Consider the following 13,587-nt stretch of genomic DNA (forward strand, 5'->3'; position numbering starts at 1 on the left):
CAGCCCCAGCGAAGGCAGGACAGCCACTCGTTCCGGAGGTGCCGTTGCCCTGGCGAGGCTCTGGACCTGGGGGCTTTGTGGCAACGCTGGTGGGTGCTGTTTGCCCTCAGCCCCTGCTCCCCCTCTGGCTCCAAACGAGCTCGTGGCTCAGCCCTTAATCTCTGGGATGAAATTTCCTGCTGACGCGGCCAGTGCTGCCCCGGGGAGAGCCCCCGCTTATCCCAGCCCTGCAGCTCTCCCCTTTGTTCCCAGCTGGCTTTCGGTCCCCATGGCGCTGCCAGAGCCACGATGCGTGCGGTGATGGGGAACTGCATCTGCCCATAGCGGGAGCGCGCTGCCGGCTGCCCATCAGCCGCTGGCCCTCCTCGCCTGCCGGTGTGCTGCGGGGACCATGTGTGCGGCCCTGGGGGGGGTGAAGCCGAAAGGGGACACGTGCCCCCATCCTACCCCTGGGGGCCAGCGAACGCCCTACCAATTAACATGCAATTTAAAAGCTGCCCCTTAGCAGCACAGATCTTGTGTTTTCAAGCAGCAGGCACTTGATGTTTACTGGCTGCACCTTTACCAGGGTTTTCACGCCCACCCCGTCCCCCCTTGCCCCTCTCCCAAAGCCCCGAGCAGGCAGGCAGCAGCAAGGCCGGCGAAGGCTTTGCTCCGCTCTGTGTTTCCAGGAGAAGGACCTTGTTTTCTCTCTCCCCCACCACCCCCCATCCGATTCCTGACAATGACCCGAGTGTCTGCAAGGACACGCGCATCAGCTCCCGGTCACGTCCAGTCTGCGAGCCCAGAGCAGGGCTGCGAACCCCCTCCCGCGCCAACAGTGCCAGAGGAGGGGAAAAAACCATCCCTTCCTCCTTCACCTGCCTGCCATCGCGCCGGGGAAACGGGGACATTTGGGTTGGGGCCAGCCACAGTGGAGTTAGAGGCCCAGCCCTCGCCAGCCCCCCGCAGGCCTCGCAGCCTCGACACCCGCACGGCTCGGCGGCCTTTGCCCTCCCCGCCGCCCCCCAGCTTGGGAAGACCGGCCGAAGGGACAGCGAGCCCCCCGGGTATGTCGCCCCTGCTTCTGTGGGGCAACCAGGAGCCGCCGGGGCGGCGGCCGCCGCCCCCGGCCCCGCCCCCGCAGCCCCCCCCGGCCCGGCGCGGCCCGCGGGACCCCGGCTCCCTCCCCTCAGGGCGGTGCGGCCCCGCCCTCCCGCGGCTCCGCGGTGGTACAGCCCGGCGCACCCCTCCTCCAATGGTTCAGTCCCGCCGCCCTTCTTCCCCCTCCCCCGAATGGTTCACCCCGTCGCCTCGCTCCTTCCCCCCCCCTTCTCCCCCCCGCCGTACGTGCGCGCAGTGGTTCAGTCCTGCGGCCGCTCCCGCTGGCGCGGGCGCCGCCGCGACCAGGAAGTGTTCTCGAAACACTTCCGGGGTGAGGGGGCTTCCGGCCGTGCAGCCCGTTAGGCCGGTTCGGCCCGGTTATGTGAGCGTCGGGGCCTTCTCTTCGCGTGAGTGCCCGGCGACGGGGACGGCGACGGGGACGGGGACGGGGACGGGACGGGGGGGGGAGGAGGAGGGGCGGGGCGGCTACCGGGGCCTGCTTGGGCCGAGGAGGGCGGCGGCGGGGAGCGGGCCGGGCCGGGCCAAAGGGGGCGGCGGCGGCGGCGGCGCTGGGCCGCGGGCCGGAGTTGCGCGGAGCGGCCGTTCCCCCGCCGCGGCGGACTGCCAGCTCCGGAGGGAAACTGCCCCGCGGGAGTGTTTATATCCACTTAGTTTTGTTCTTATAAACGTACTAGTTTATTGATTTATTCTCTGAGCAGTCGCTGGCGGCCGTCGGAAGATGCGGCTGAACGGTGCCGCTGCGGGGGGGGCTGCCCCGGCCCGGCCCGCCCCCCCCCCCCGAAGCTGTTTTCCGGGCCGTCCAGAGCCGGACTTCTCGTGGAGACGGTCCCGCGGGGTATAAAGTGACCGAGCAGGCGGCGATGGCCTCTCTGCGCGGGGAGGACCGGGGAGCAATCCGGAGCGGTGGAGGCAGCTTCACTTGCTGCTGCAAAGGAGATTTGCTGAATAAAACAAATTCCTTCGCCCCTCCCCCCACTTCCCGTGGTTTGTGGTGCACGCGTGGGTGCATTTGAAGAAGTTGTAAGCTGTTTCAGTCTTCTACAGCAAAGTCAGTGGGCTTCTCAGCTGACAAACAGAAATGAGGTTTTCATGCAAGTGTTTTTTTTAACGCACGTTAGCTTATTGCAAAAGCGTGTTCAGGCTTAAAAACTTTGCCTTGAGGGACCTGTGTTTACTGACAGGTTTTTAAGCTGTGTAACTGGTGCCCTTCACTGGGTGCCCCATGTTCAGTAGCAGCGGGGTGGGTGTGCTTTTTGTGGTTGTAGCTCCTGGTTTTCCTGCTGGTTGTTGCGCGGATGCGTTGCTGGTGTGTTGTGGAGGTGGTTACTGTGTTATTTCCTTTCTGGAAGGTCAGTAGGTCTTGGTAGCTTTTGTTATGGCTGTGCACAAAAAAAAAAAATCATAAAAGCGCAGGAGGTTTTGTTTGGTGGTGTGGGGTTTTCTGGTTGGTGGGGTTTTTGGGGGGTTCCCCCCCAGTCATGCCCATAAACAGCAGGGAAAGCTGTAGTTAAAGGTGGGAATGGTGTGAAAGACTGATGCTGAAAGGGAACTCACTGGTAAGGGTGACTCTTCTTAAGAAAAGACGCCTGTTGAGAAAGAGAAGGATATGCGGTGTTGCAGAGCATTTGATTCACAGCTGGAAAAGGCGGCAGTGGTTCCAGGGAATTGCCGGATGGGAATTGCATAGAGCTTGGCTGCCGTTTTGCATGCAGAGGTACAAAATGCCCAACTGCTCCTCTGGGTAAGATGCTGCACTTCAAAAGTGCCTTTGCAGAGCCTGTGCGTTGCTTTGTTTGCATTGCAAACTCCCGGAAGAGTGCCGTGTCAGCTCCTGGGGAAGCTTCAGAGGACAGTTTTGGTCCTGGAATTTAGGGTGGCTAAATTTAGGGTAAGGCCAAGATGGGGTAAAGATAAGGACTTCCTTACCTACCCCGTGATTAATTTTCTGTGCCTTATCTGTTAGGTTCTTAGGCGCTTCCCTTATTTAAATCATTGCATGGGCAGTTCTGATAGTGGTATTTTAGGAGTTAATCTTTTTGTAACTTAAACAGGGGAAAGTTGGATCTAAATTTAGATTTAGAGAGCTTTTTTAAAGCTCCCTGTGCATGCTAGATTGGCACTGTGCGGCTCTAGGCTGTAGGAGTCTCATTAATCTGAATACTTTCCCTGCTTAGTTCTCTTACTTTTACCTTTGGAATGTGGGGGCGGCAGATACTAGTAACACCATATCCAGATGTTTTCCAACCAGGTTAAACCATGATTTTTACAACTCTTCTTTTCTCTTCTTTCAATGTAGCATATGAAATTGGAAACAAAGCCAAATGCTTTCTGATGTGTGATGTTGGTTTTCCAGAGGGAACTGAATTTTTTGGTCAATTTAGGGGAAAAAAAAAAAACAACCGAGAAACAAAACCCCAAAATCCCCAACAAACCAACAAATAAAGCGGATGTGCCAATGAGAACTGAAAGCTCGTGTGTTTGAATATTTAGTAGACTTAAGTTTAGTTATAAGTCCGCTTTGGAACATGACTGCTCAATAATTGCCCATGAAATGATCAGTATTCAAAACCACCCTGTGAGAAAATGCAGCTGACTTGTTTTCTTTGCCTGTGTATAATCCCAAATGTTGCCCAAGCAGATTAAAATAAATGCCTTGCCTAGTAGCTCTTCTGTTTCTAAAAAGTAGAAACTACTATAAGAAGTTGGTGATGGAGGAAATCTGTTGGTGCTAGAAAGGAAGGTGTGTACAACTGTGTATTGGGTTTGTGTGGCAAGGTTTTGGTAGCAGGAGGGTTACAGGGGTGGCTTCTGTGAGAAGCTGCTAGAAGCTTCCTCTGTGTCCGACAGAGCCAATACCAGCCGGGTCTAAGATGTTCCTGCCACTGGCCAAGGCTGAGCCAATCAGTGATAGCGATAGTGCCTCTGCGATAACATATTTAAGAAGGGGAAAAAAGTTGCAGTGGGCACAGAAACGGCAGCCGGAGAGAGGACTGAGAACATGTAAGAGAAACAACCCTGCAGACACCAAGGTCAGTGAAGAAGGAGGGGGAGGAGATGCTCCAGGTGCCGGAGCAGAGATTCCCCTGCAGCCTGTGAGGAAGACCATGGTGAGGCAGGCTGTCCCCCTGCAGCCCAGGGAGGTCCATGGTGGAGCAGATATTTACCTGGAGCCCGGGGAGGACCCCACGCCGGAGCAGGTGGATGCCCGAAGGAGGCTGTGACCCCATGGGAAGCCTGCCCTGGAGCAGGCTCCTGACAGGCCCTGCGGATCTGTGGAGACACGAGCCCACGCTGGAGCAGGTTTTCTGGCAGGACTTGTGACCCCGTGGGGGACCCACACTGGAGCAGTGTGCTCCTGAAGGACTGCACACTGTGGAAGGGACCCATGCTGGAGCAGTTAGTGAGAACTGCCGCCCATGGGAAGGACCCACGTTGGAGAAGTTTGTGGAGGACCTGTCTCCTGTGGGAGGGACCCCACGCTGGAGCAGGGGAAGAGTGTGATGAGTCCTGCCCCTGTGGAGGATGAAGCAGCAGAGACAATGTGATGAACTGACCATAACCCCCATTCCCTGTCCCTCTGTGCTGCTGGGGGGGGGTAGGTAGAGAATCTGGGAGTAAAGCAGTGCCCAGGAAGAAGGTGTTTTGAGATTTGGTTTTATTTCTCATTACCCTACTCTGGTTGATTGGCAATAAATTGAGTTAATTTTCCCCAAGTAGAGTCTGTTTTGCCCGTGACAGTAATTAGTTGAGTGATCTCTCCCTGTCCTTATCTCAACCCATGAGCCCTTGTTATATTTTCTCTCCCATCCAGCTGAGGGGGGGGAATGATAGAACGGCTTTGGTGGGCACCTGGCGTCCAGCCAGCGTTAACCCGCCACAAACTGGAAAAGTCGCTCGCTGTTGTAGGTGGCTGTGTTGGCTTCGTGTCAGAATGAGATGGAGCTTGAGTGTGTTTTGCAGACCGTGGCTCCTCTGATGGTCAGAAACCTGCACTTGCGTTCTAGCTGGAACATACTCAGAGTACATTAAAACACTGGGGTAACGTGTAAGGATCTTGGTTCAAAAAACTAAATGTTTACTGAAGGCTTGTTTGATAAACACTTGTTCTGCAGGAAATGCTTAATCTTCTCTGTTCTTAAAGCCAACAGAAAACCCTGTTGCTAATATGGCTTGAAGAAAGTACTTGTAATTGCTCTTTGATTGTACAATTAAAATTACTTAAGGCAGCTCAATGTAAAAATGTAATCTGTCTTAATAGCAAAGCCTAGGCTTTACGATTTACACTGCAGCAGAGCCAGTGCTGTGGTAGGCACAGAGCGCTTGGTGCAAACCCAACTTGGCCCTAGTGAGGTTGTGCCTTTGTGAAGGGAACCTGGGGCTGGGGAGAAGCGCTGGTGCACGTAAAGCGATTGAACACCTGCCATGTACTCATCATTTTTGCGGTTTAATGTTTTGTTAAAATATTGTGAGGTTCTAAATGAGAATTTGAAAACAAGGGGATGTTAAGGAGGATCACGGTGTCTGCCTTTAGTGGACCTAGTGTGCAACCTGTAATGCAAATATTGGATGTGCTGTGTGCAGACTGCAAATGTGTGAATGATGCACCTGCCTGGGGAATTGAAATGGGTTTCGCTGTAAGCGGTGACACCTTGCGTTAGTGGTATTGAGTCCAAAGACAAGGGATCTCTGTCCAGGTTACCCTGCGTCTGCGTTTGCGAGCTGCCTGCTGGGACACATCTTAAATTACTCTGAATAGAGTCTTCAAAGTGCGATGCCGAAGAGAGGATCAGCGGATGTGAGAGCCTCCACTGCTGAAGGGCTGTATGCAGGGTACTGCACACCATGGGATTTCCCAAGTGAGCAAGCAGTGAGGGGTTGGGTACAGTGGGGAGGGCAGGTCCTTGGCACCCCCAAAACTGAAAGCAGCTGAGGTTGCCTCAGTCAAATGGCCTTCGGCGATAACCGGTTGCTTTTTAGCAGTCTGGGCTTTTATGTTACAGAAGCGCACTGTTAATAAGGTTTGCCTCAGAGGGATGACTACAATCTCCTTCTTAATTAAACTTCTGGGTTTACCTAATAATAATAAAAATGCTTCCTATCTATTTTGTATCTGCTGGTTCCAGCTCAGGGCGGGGGGGGCGGGTGTTAGAAAAATTCTGATGTGGTAAGTGGTGGAATGAAAGCTGGGCTTTGGTATAGGTTGGTGAGCTGTCTCAAGTGTATCATGGATGTGTTTGTGTTTCACAGTGGTAATTTGTTTGAAATGTCTCCCATAAGAAAAAAAATTTGGAAGTGCTGCTTATTGTTCTTAAAAAAAATAGGAGAACAAGCTCTCATATTAGGTGTATAATCAACTTTGGTTTCCTTCTTTTTTTCTTAAGAGCAGCTGCCCAATTTGGAAAAGGTTGTTAGTAAAGTAAAATTTGTGGTGTGCTTTAAATTTCAAATTCATTTTATCTCACTTGGTTTCTCCTTGTCTGTTCCCAAATATCCACAAACCAGACTTTTTTAACTGACAGGATTTGATTGTTTGCTGCGATACCAGATTTTCCTTAACTCCCGAGTTTTGCCTCCGAGCAAAGTACAAGCTTGCATTTGCAGCATAAATATGTCAGTTCAGATTGTCAAGTCACAAGTGCTGATTTGTTTGCCTCTGTGCTTAAAGGATATCCTTCCGTGGGGTAGCAGGGTGAGAATAACATGGGTAGTTGTTTCATTCCACAGCAGTGAAGAAATGCATGCTGTTTGGAAATGTAGTTGAGTATATGTTGGTCAGAACTGTGGTTTGTGGGAATCGCTTTTAAAAATAAAAAGATCCTTTTCTCACTGTGCTTATTGCTTTGCTTTAAGGAGAACCAGGGAGCAGGGGAATGAAGGTCATTGTGGTAGCAAAGTGGAGGCTTACCCACGGTTTTACGCCTGCAGTGGCTTTTTTTGGCCTCTGTTGTCCTCAGTGGCTTGGGAGTGCCATAGCTGGCTGGACGTGGCAGTGGTGGGTCAGCAGGAACCCGCTCTATTCCCACAACCTGCCGATGGAGAAGTGATACAGGCAGAAAATCTAAATGCGCTATGTAAATTCCTGCTACGCACATAACAAATACACCTGCCACTGCCCTGCTATGGGACTGTCGTTGCCAGTCTCTGCCCTTATGTATCCTGGCTGTAGCGTTGCGTTGCTGTAGTTAATTTAGGTTTTGGGAGGATATTATGTAATTGAGTTTCAGTTTGAATAATTCATACATATGCACTGCTGAAACTTGAAAAATTCCTAGTGTTTCTTCCTATTTTTTTCAGTTACATCATGGAGTGACTGGCTTTCGATGAGTCTGCGTGTTTTCAGCCAACAATTGTTTTTAAACACACTCCTGTTAACAGCCACAAATTTAGCTAAAAGTTTAAACCTCTATTTAAGCAAGATTCTTGCTGAAGTTAGGAGAAATCTTTACCGAGAACTTGGTTGTGTTGAAGCTCGATCTCTTTTCTTTTTAGCTTTTTTTTTTTTTCCCTGAGGATTGAAGACTCCATTTGCAGTTTAGTCTGGTTTAGCAAAGCCTACATTTTTGAGGCTCTTAAGTGCAGAGCTGTGCTACGTGGCTCAAAAAGGGAGTGTGCAAGTAAAGATATGCATCAAGAGCACTTGAATAAAACATAATGTTTTGTTCCAAAAATTCTCTTAATGCGCAAGATATGTGGTGTGGAGCAGGGAGAGTGGGAGAAGAGCACCCAATTGAAACTTCTTTGCCACGCTTGTAGAAGAATCCGATATTTTTTCTTCATATGAGATATGACATCTAGCTTTATAAGTGTCAATTAATTATATTTTTCCATGACTTGCTTATAGAAGCTTTCAGGGATCTGTCTTTTTTTAATGCTTTGTAGTGTTATATATTAAAAGCTCTGGTTTGATTGTCATTATGAATTTGGATCATGAGACATCTCTCAGTATCTGTCAGTTTTATTGTCAGTCTGTGCTAATGCACAGCAATTAATGTGATTGCATTAATATGCACCAGATCAAGTCTCCTCCTTTCTGTGGAATAATGATTGTGAGGTCTGAGACTTTTCTATTTCATGACAGAGCTGTGAAAAGGCCTTTTTTTAAAAAGACCTAAAATATGGAATCTTTCTTTTTGTTTCTTTTCAATTGAGTGAGAGTATTTTGATTTGAAACACATATTGTCATCCCATTGGGCCTTGTTCAAAGGAGTCCCTTCTTTCAGTTTTGCATTTTATTGCCAGTCTACAGGATGGTTTTGGTGTTTGCAGGTTTTCTATTCCTATTTTCAGTGGGGAGTTCTGGTTATACGTTTTTCTGTCATCCAGGAGCCCAAGACAAAGCTGAATCTTTCACGTAAACTGAGTTTCACAAGTAGCTGGTTTCATCCAGCTCCGTAGGGATATGAAACTTCACATAACGATAACTGCTTACCTGTAGCCACCTCTGACCTGAAACTGGGTAAACTAATCGATGGTGTGAGGAGCCTTTGCTGTAGAGCGATGTCACTTCCACAGTTCACATCTCCGCAAATGCATTGGATGCTCTTCGCCGGGCTGATGCCTGCTCTGCTTGCAGAGGTAGTGCACTGCCTCACTGAAGTCTGCCTTCTTGCAGGGAGCAGATTTCCAATGTCCTACCATGGATGATGACAGCCAGGATGAGCTGATAAACAAGAACGCTGCGCTAGGCAAGGGCAAAAGACAGAGTCTTGCACTCCTCAGTGAAACAGGTAAATGCAGCCTCTGTGCACGTGCCTGTTTCTAGTTCTAGGTTGGAGAACCTATTGGTTTAACGTCCGAAGAGAAGTAAAGATATATTTGTGACCACTTATTTCTTTTTCCCTGACAATTTTTTCGGTTTACATCCTAAAATCTGTATCTCAAACTGCTGGTGTACTTCCCTTGATTTTCTCGGAACAGGCAGCTTTGATACCACTGAGGAAATCTGGGTTTTCACTTCGTATATAACCTCCTGAGCAGGAGTTCTGGTGTGTCCTTTGCTGTTCTGTCTGTCTGTCTGCATCAAATAGGTATTTCCTCTCTTCTTCTCATTTCAAGAAAGCAATGGTGGAAATAGCTGTGATTCAGATGATACTGGAAGTGAGGAGGAAGAAGATGACACTGAGGGAGAGGGAGGTGAGGAGGACAAGGAAGAAAGTGAAGATGAAGAATTAGAAGGTAGGTCTGTTAATGTGTGTTAACAGGCTTTTTTTTTTTTTTTAATAATTGGAGGAAGATGAAAGCTTTTCCTCCAGAAATTAACCATGAAATGTAAATCCACAGATGCTGCTGTGTCAGACCGATGCCTAAATCCTACAGTAATAAACAAACAAGTAATACTCCCCAATTCCTAAGTTTTTAAAGCATTGGTATGTTTGAAGACTATCTGCTAGCCAAAGTGGTGTAGTTGTAGTCAGTAGCAGTGAACTCTGCCCCAGCATGAGTAGAAAAAAAGTCAAAATTGCAACAATGGCTCATGCTGTTTTTTCACTTATGAAAAGTGTGTTTATTTATTTGCTTTGGCATGAGGTTCTAAAGTGAATGTTGTGATGGGGAGTTTTGGAAATAAATTACTATTGCTGTTAAGCCTAGGGGGGAGGGAAGAAGACTAATTTTTCTTTGAACAAGGAGTGTGGATGTTACTTGTTAATTTTACTGAAAACATACTCTGTAGATGCACGTACTTCTGAAACTGCTGCACTCAAATTATTATTTGGATAGAAAAAAATTTTTTTATCACATCTTAAAGCTTGTTGGGAAGGCAAGAGCACAGTTTTCCAAGTTACTAGTTAGACTGATTTGAAAACAGACTAAAAAGTTGACACCAGGTGCCAAAAAGCTTTATTAATCCATTGTTTAGAGTATTCTCTGCTATGTCCAGACAGGAGAATTAAATAGAAAAGACAGAAAGACAAGAAGTCCATTTTCATTATGTGTAAAAAAGAAAAAACAAAACCAAAAACAACAACAACGGCAGCCCCCCCCCCCCCCCCAAAATAAACCACCACCAAAAAACACCAAAACCCAAACAATGAAACAACCCAAAATAAGTGAGAGTGGGTTTTAGGTAACTTTTCACTGCTTCTTGAAAATGTCAACTTAATTCACAGGTTTTAGGGAAAGACTTACGTCTCTATTTTGTACTAAAATTAAAAACACCTTTCAGTAATGTGTGCTGAGTGTTTATAATTAATTTTACTCAAAACCAAGCTTCTTTAAGCAGCCTCCAGCTGGGCACCCAGATCCCTTGACTCTCAAAATCATGATTTACTGGTGAAATCTTTAATCTGTTCTGCAGCTGAGCGTATTGCTGCTTCTTGTCCTCTGGAGTGTCTATTTAAAAAAAAACAAAAACAGGGAAAAAAAAAAGTTGGGTACATGATAACTTTATTATAACTTTATTTTTTAACTTCAGTGTTCAGTGGTAGCCTGACATATCCTACTCTCTTGTTGTTTTGATAATCTGTTGTTTTTCTGCTGTCTGTTCTTTTAATCTCTTGCAAGACTAGTCACGTTATCAGGCTTTATTTTTTGCCAGAGTAATCTATTGCTTTTTAGTGAAGGGATTTAGGAAAAAAGAAAACAGCAAAAATTACTGCCGCAAACTGGGGAGGCTGTGCTTTGCCCTTGCAGCCCTATTAAAATAAGCTTACTTGGAATTTTCTGTGAGCCGGTACCCCATCCTACCCACCCCCTCTGTCCTCGCTGCTGAAGCCCTGCAGCACACACGAGTTGTTTTTCATCTCTCACTTTTTAAGATTGTGAAGACGATGATGAAGAGGAGGAAGAGGAGGAAGAAACTGAGGCCTCTGTGAGGGGAATGACTGATTCTCTGAAATTAGAGCCACACATAAACGGAGTGAACATTTCATCTGATGAGGATGGTGAAAACTGCCCCATTTGCCTCAACACATTTAGGGATCAGGCTGTTGGGACTCCTGAGAACTGTTCCCATTACTTCTGCTTGGACTGCATTGTGGAGTGGTCTAAGGTGAGCTGTTTTGTCCCTGATGTCCTGTGGCCTTCTGATGTGCTCTGCTCTCTCCCCTCTGATCATGCTGTTCTGCTGTAACGAGAACAAAACACTGTGATATTTATATTTGCTTTCTTAAGCTTTTTTACACAGACTTGGGTTACTGCTATATTTGGCAGGATTTGTGTTTGTGAAGTGTGGATCTGTTTTTCTTGTACCCATCCTGATCTGTCCTGTTCTCTGAAAGCTCTAATGTCATAAGCAAGTGTGTTTCTAGGCATCCAAATTTTTTTTTTCAAGTCAAGACACCAGTAATACTGGTTTTCTCTGTGTGTGTATGTATATATTTCTCTGTATATCTATCTCTTGTTGAATTCTATGTTGTGACTGTTGGATGGGGGTCTGTTGTGACAGTGAACTTATAAACATAGAAAAGATATAAAAGAATACTGACTAAATCAGCAGTTTGCTCTCAATTCAGTTTTCAGAGTTCTTTGCCACCTAACTGTGTGGTTCCCATAATCATAATCCAGGGTGAGAATTACAACAAAATTTACTGTGCATGCAGCAGTACCAGTGGTAATTAAATTTAAAAAAAAAAAAATCAAAAAATCACTCTTACTGAATGTATTTGTAAGCCATTTCCAGTTGCTCATTCATCCAAAAGAAAGAAAATGCCCTAAAACATGAACACTATTTCAAGGCAATGTTTGGAAGAACTTTTATGTTGTTTTGGCAGTTGAATAATAATTAAATTACCTCAGTATAATAAATGCTTTTCTAAAAATGTGTGTTTTCTCTGATGCAATAAGTTGCTTGTAAACCAGATAAGTCAGATTAAAGTACTTAAAATATCAAGACCAATAGCCGTTAAAATGATTACTACATTAATTTAATGCTTATTACATTCATAATTGAAGATCACCTTTTTAAAAATTGAATCAAGAGATGTGCTTATTAACTATAAGGGGAAATTTTTTCTTTCTAGAATGCAAACTCCTGTCCAGTGGATCGAATCCTGTTTAAGTACATTAGCATTCGAGCACGTTTTGGTGGTAAAATCTTAAAAAAGGTGAGCTTTCTACTGTAGCAAATAACAAGGCCAGTTGCCACAAAATAGCTATTCAGAGGTTTACACTTCTAGCATGTTTATCTGATATTTGGTATCTGGATGAATTATTTCTTTCCTATTTTAAGATTGCCTTTTAAGGAACTGTTACAATTTTTCTTCCTCCTTAACCATGTTTCCCACAGTATTGTGTGTGGATTGAAGTGTGGCATCATTTGTGATGGCAAAAAGGGTGGTTTTCATAACCTTCATGCCATTCTTGCATAACGGACATTTGACTCTAAGCTGTTCTGCATTGATAAGCCTGTCCACATGGGCAAAATGCCTCGCATACTGCAAGTGCTGTTATAATATGAATAGGAGTAATCTAGGTTATACATGATCTCTTCCTTTATGTCTTGCTACCAGATATACTGTGTAGCGGTTGGGTTTGTAAGGCAAGAGAGAGACAAGGCAATAGTAGAGCTCTTAAAGGCACAGGTTGAGTGAGCTACTAGTTTCTCACAAAAGAATATTGAAGGGTTGTCATTGCTCTTTATTAATAATCAGAAGCATGTTGGTTTTCAGGGGACATTTAGGAGTTTGATGCTCTGTTTTCATAAACTCATGGTTTATTATTGTTTGCATTTTTAACAGAAGTGCGATTTAACATTTAAATCCTCGGGGGGCAGGGGGAAGCTAAGTGTGCTCTATTCTCTTGTCTTGTTTGGGGTTTTTTTTGTTTGACTACTTCTGATCTTATTCTGGAATTTTGGTTTCACCTGTTTTTAAAATGCAGTTTTCTATAGTTGTTGGTATCTGACAGTAGACAAGTTCAGTAAATGTTTTCAAGCATTTGATCATGTCCTACATGTGCTGAATGAACTAAATGAAGGTTCTAGTATGTAGCAGCCATTTTGGTTCATTCACTTTCAGATTTTGCTGCAGGTGCTGTTGATGTGACAATGGATTTTAAAATTCTGCACACTCTGCATAAAATGTGAATTCCTCTTATTTAGATTCCTGTTGAGAACACGAAAACTCAGGGTAATGATGGAGAGGATGATCCAACCTTCTGTGAGGTGTGTGGCAGAAGTGACCACGAGGATCGCCTGCTGCTGTGTGACGGCTGTGATGCAGGGTAAGAAAGGTTGAAATAAATGTAGCACCTGCATGATTGCAGGTGGCAGTGCAGGGCTGGCCAGTGTTTGGTCCACAGGCACTATCTGGTCTGTAGGCTGCCCCTTGCTACTCTCTTCAGGCTCATCATGTGTCCAGACTTGTATCCATGTGCTTATAGCGCAGACATCCCCATGATGTGATGGATCCTTTTCTGGTCATGTAGCAGCATACATGTGGACCGCCCTGCACACATCAGTGCTGCAGACCACCGAAACAAGTGACCGTAGCTTCAAGTGATGAAGATGTTTGTGCTCATCCATGCAACATCTGGGTGCATGGAGGG

At 46.4% G+C, this 13,587-nt stretch overlaps 1 protein-coding gene across 3 annotated transcripts in view; it reads left to right on the forward strand.

Annotated features, from left to right (window-relative positions):
- The first annotated feature begins 1,347 nt into the window (after positions 1 to 1,347).
- PHRF1 (PHD and ring finger domains 1) overlaps positions 1,348 to 13,587 on the forward strand; it is a 34,644-nt gene continuing 22,404 nt past the window's right edge. For 2 of the 3 annotated variants that reach the window (XM_052810765.1, XM_052810766.1), the window contains exons 1-6: positions 1,348 to 1,490; positions 8,717 to 8,831; positions 9,160 to 9,279; positions 10,860 to 11,092; positions 12,063 to 12,146; positions 13,142 to 13,263. In XM_052810765.1, coding sequence (XP_052666725.1) covers positions 8,741 to 8,831; positions 9,160 to 9,279; positions 10,860 to 11,092; positions 12,063 to 12,146; positions 13,142 to 13,263 — 650 coding nt within the window. In that variant the 5' untranslated portion in view covers positions 1,348 to 1,490; positions 8,717 to 8,740. Of the gene's footprint in view, positions 1,491 to 8,716; positions 8,832 to 9,159; positions 9,280 to 10,859; positions 11,093 to 12,062; positions 12,147 to 13,141; positions 13,264 to 13,429; position 13,587 lie in introns of those variants that run through there. The other variant, XM_052810767.1, reaches the window with a different exon arrangement.

The sequence above is a fragment of the Harpia harpyja genome, chromosome 16 (assembly GCF_026419915.1).
Source record: "Harpia harpyja isolate bHarHar1 chromosome 16, bHarHar1 primary haplotype, whole genome shotgun sequence".
Lineage (NCBI taxonomy): Eukaryota > Metazoa > Chordata > Aves > Accipitriformes > Accipitridae > Harpia > Harpia harpyja.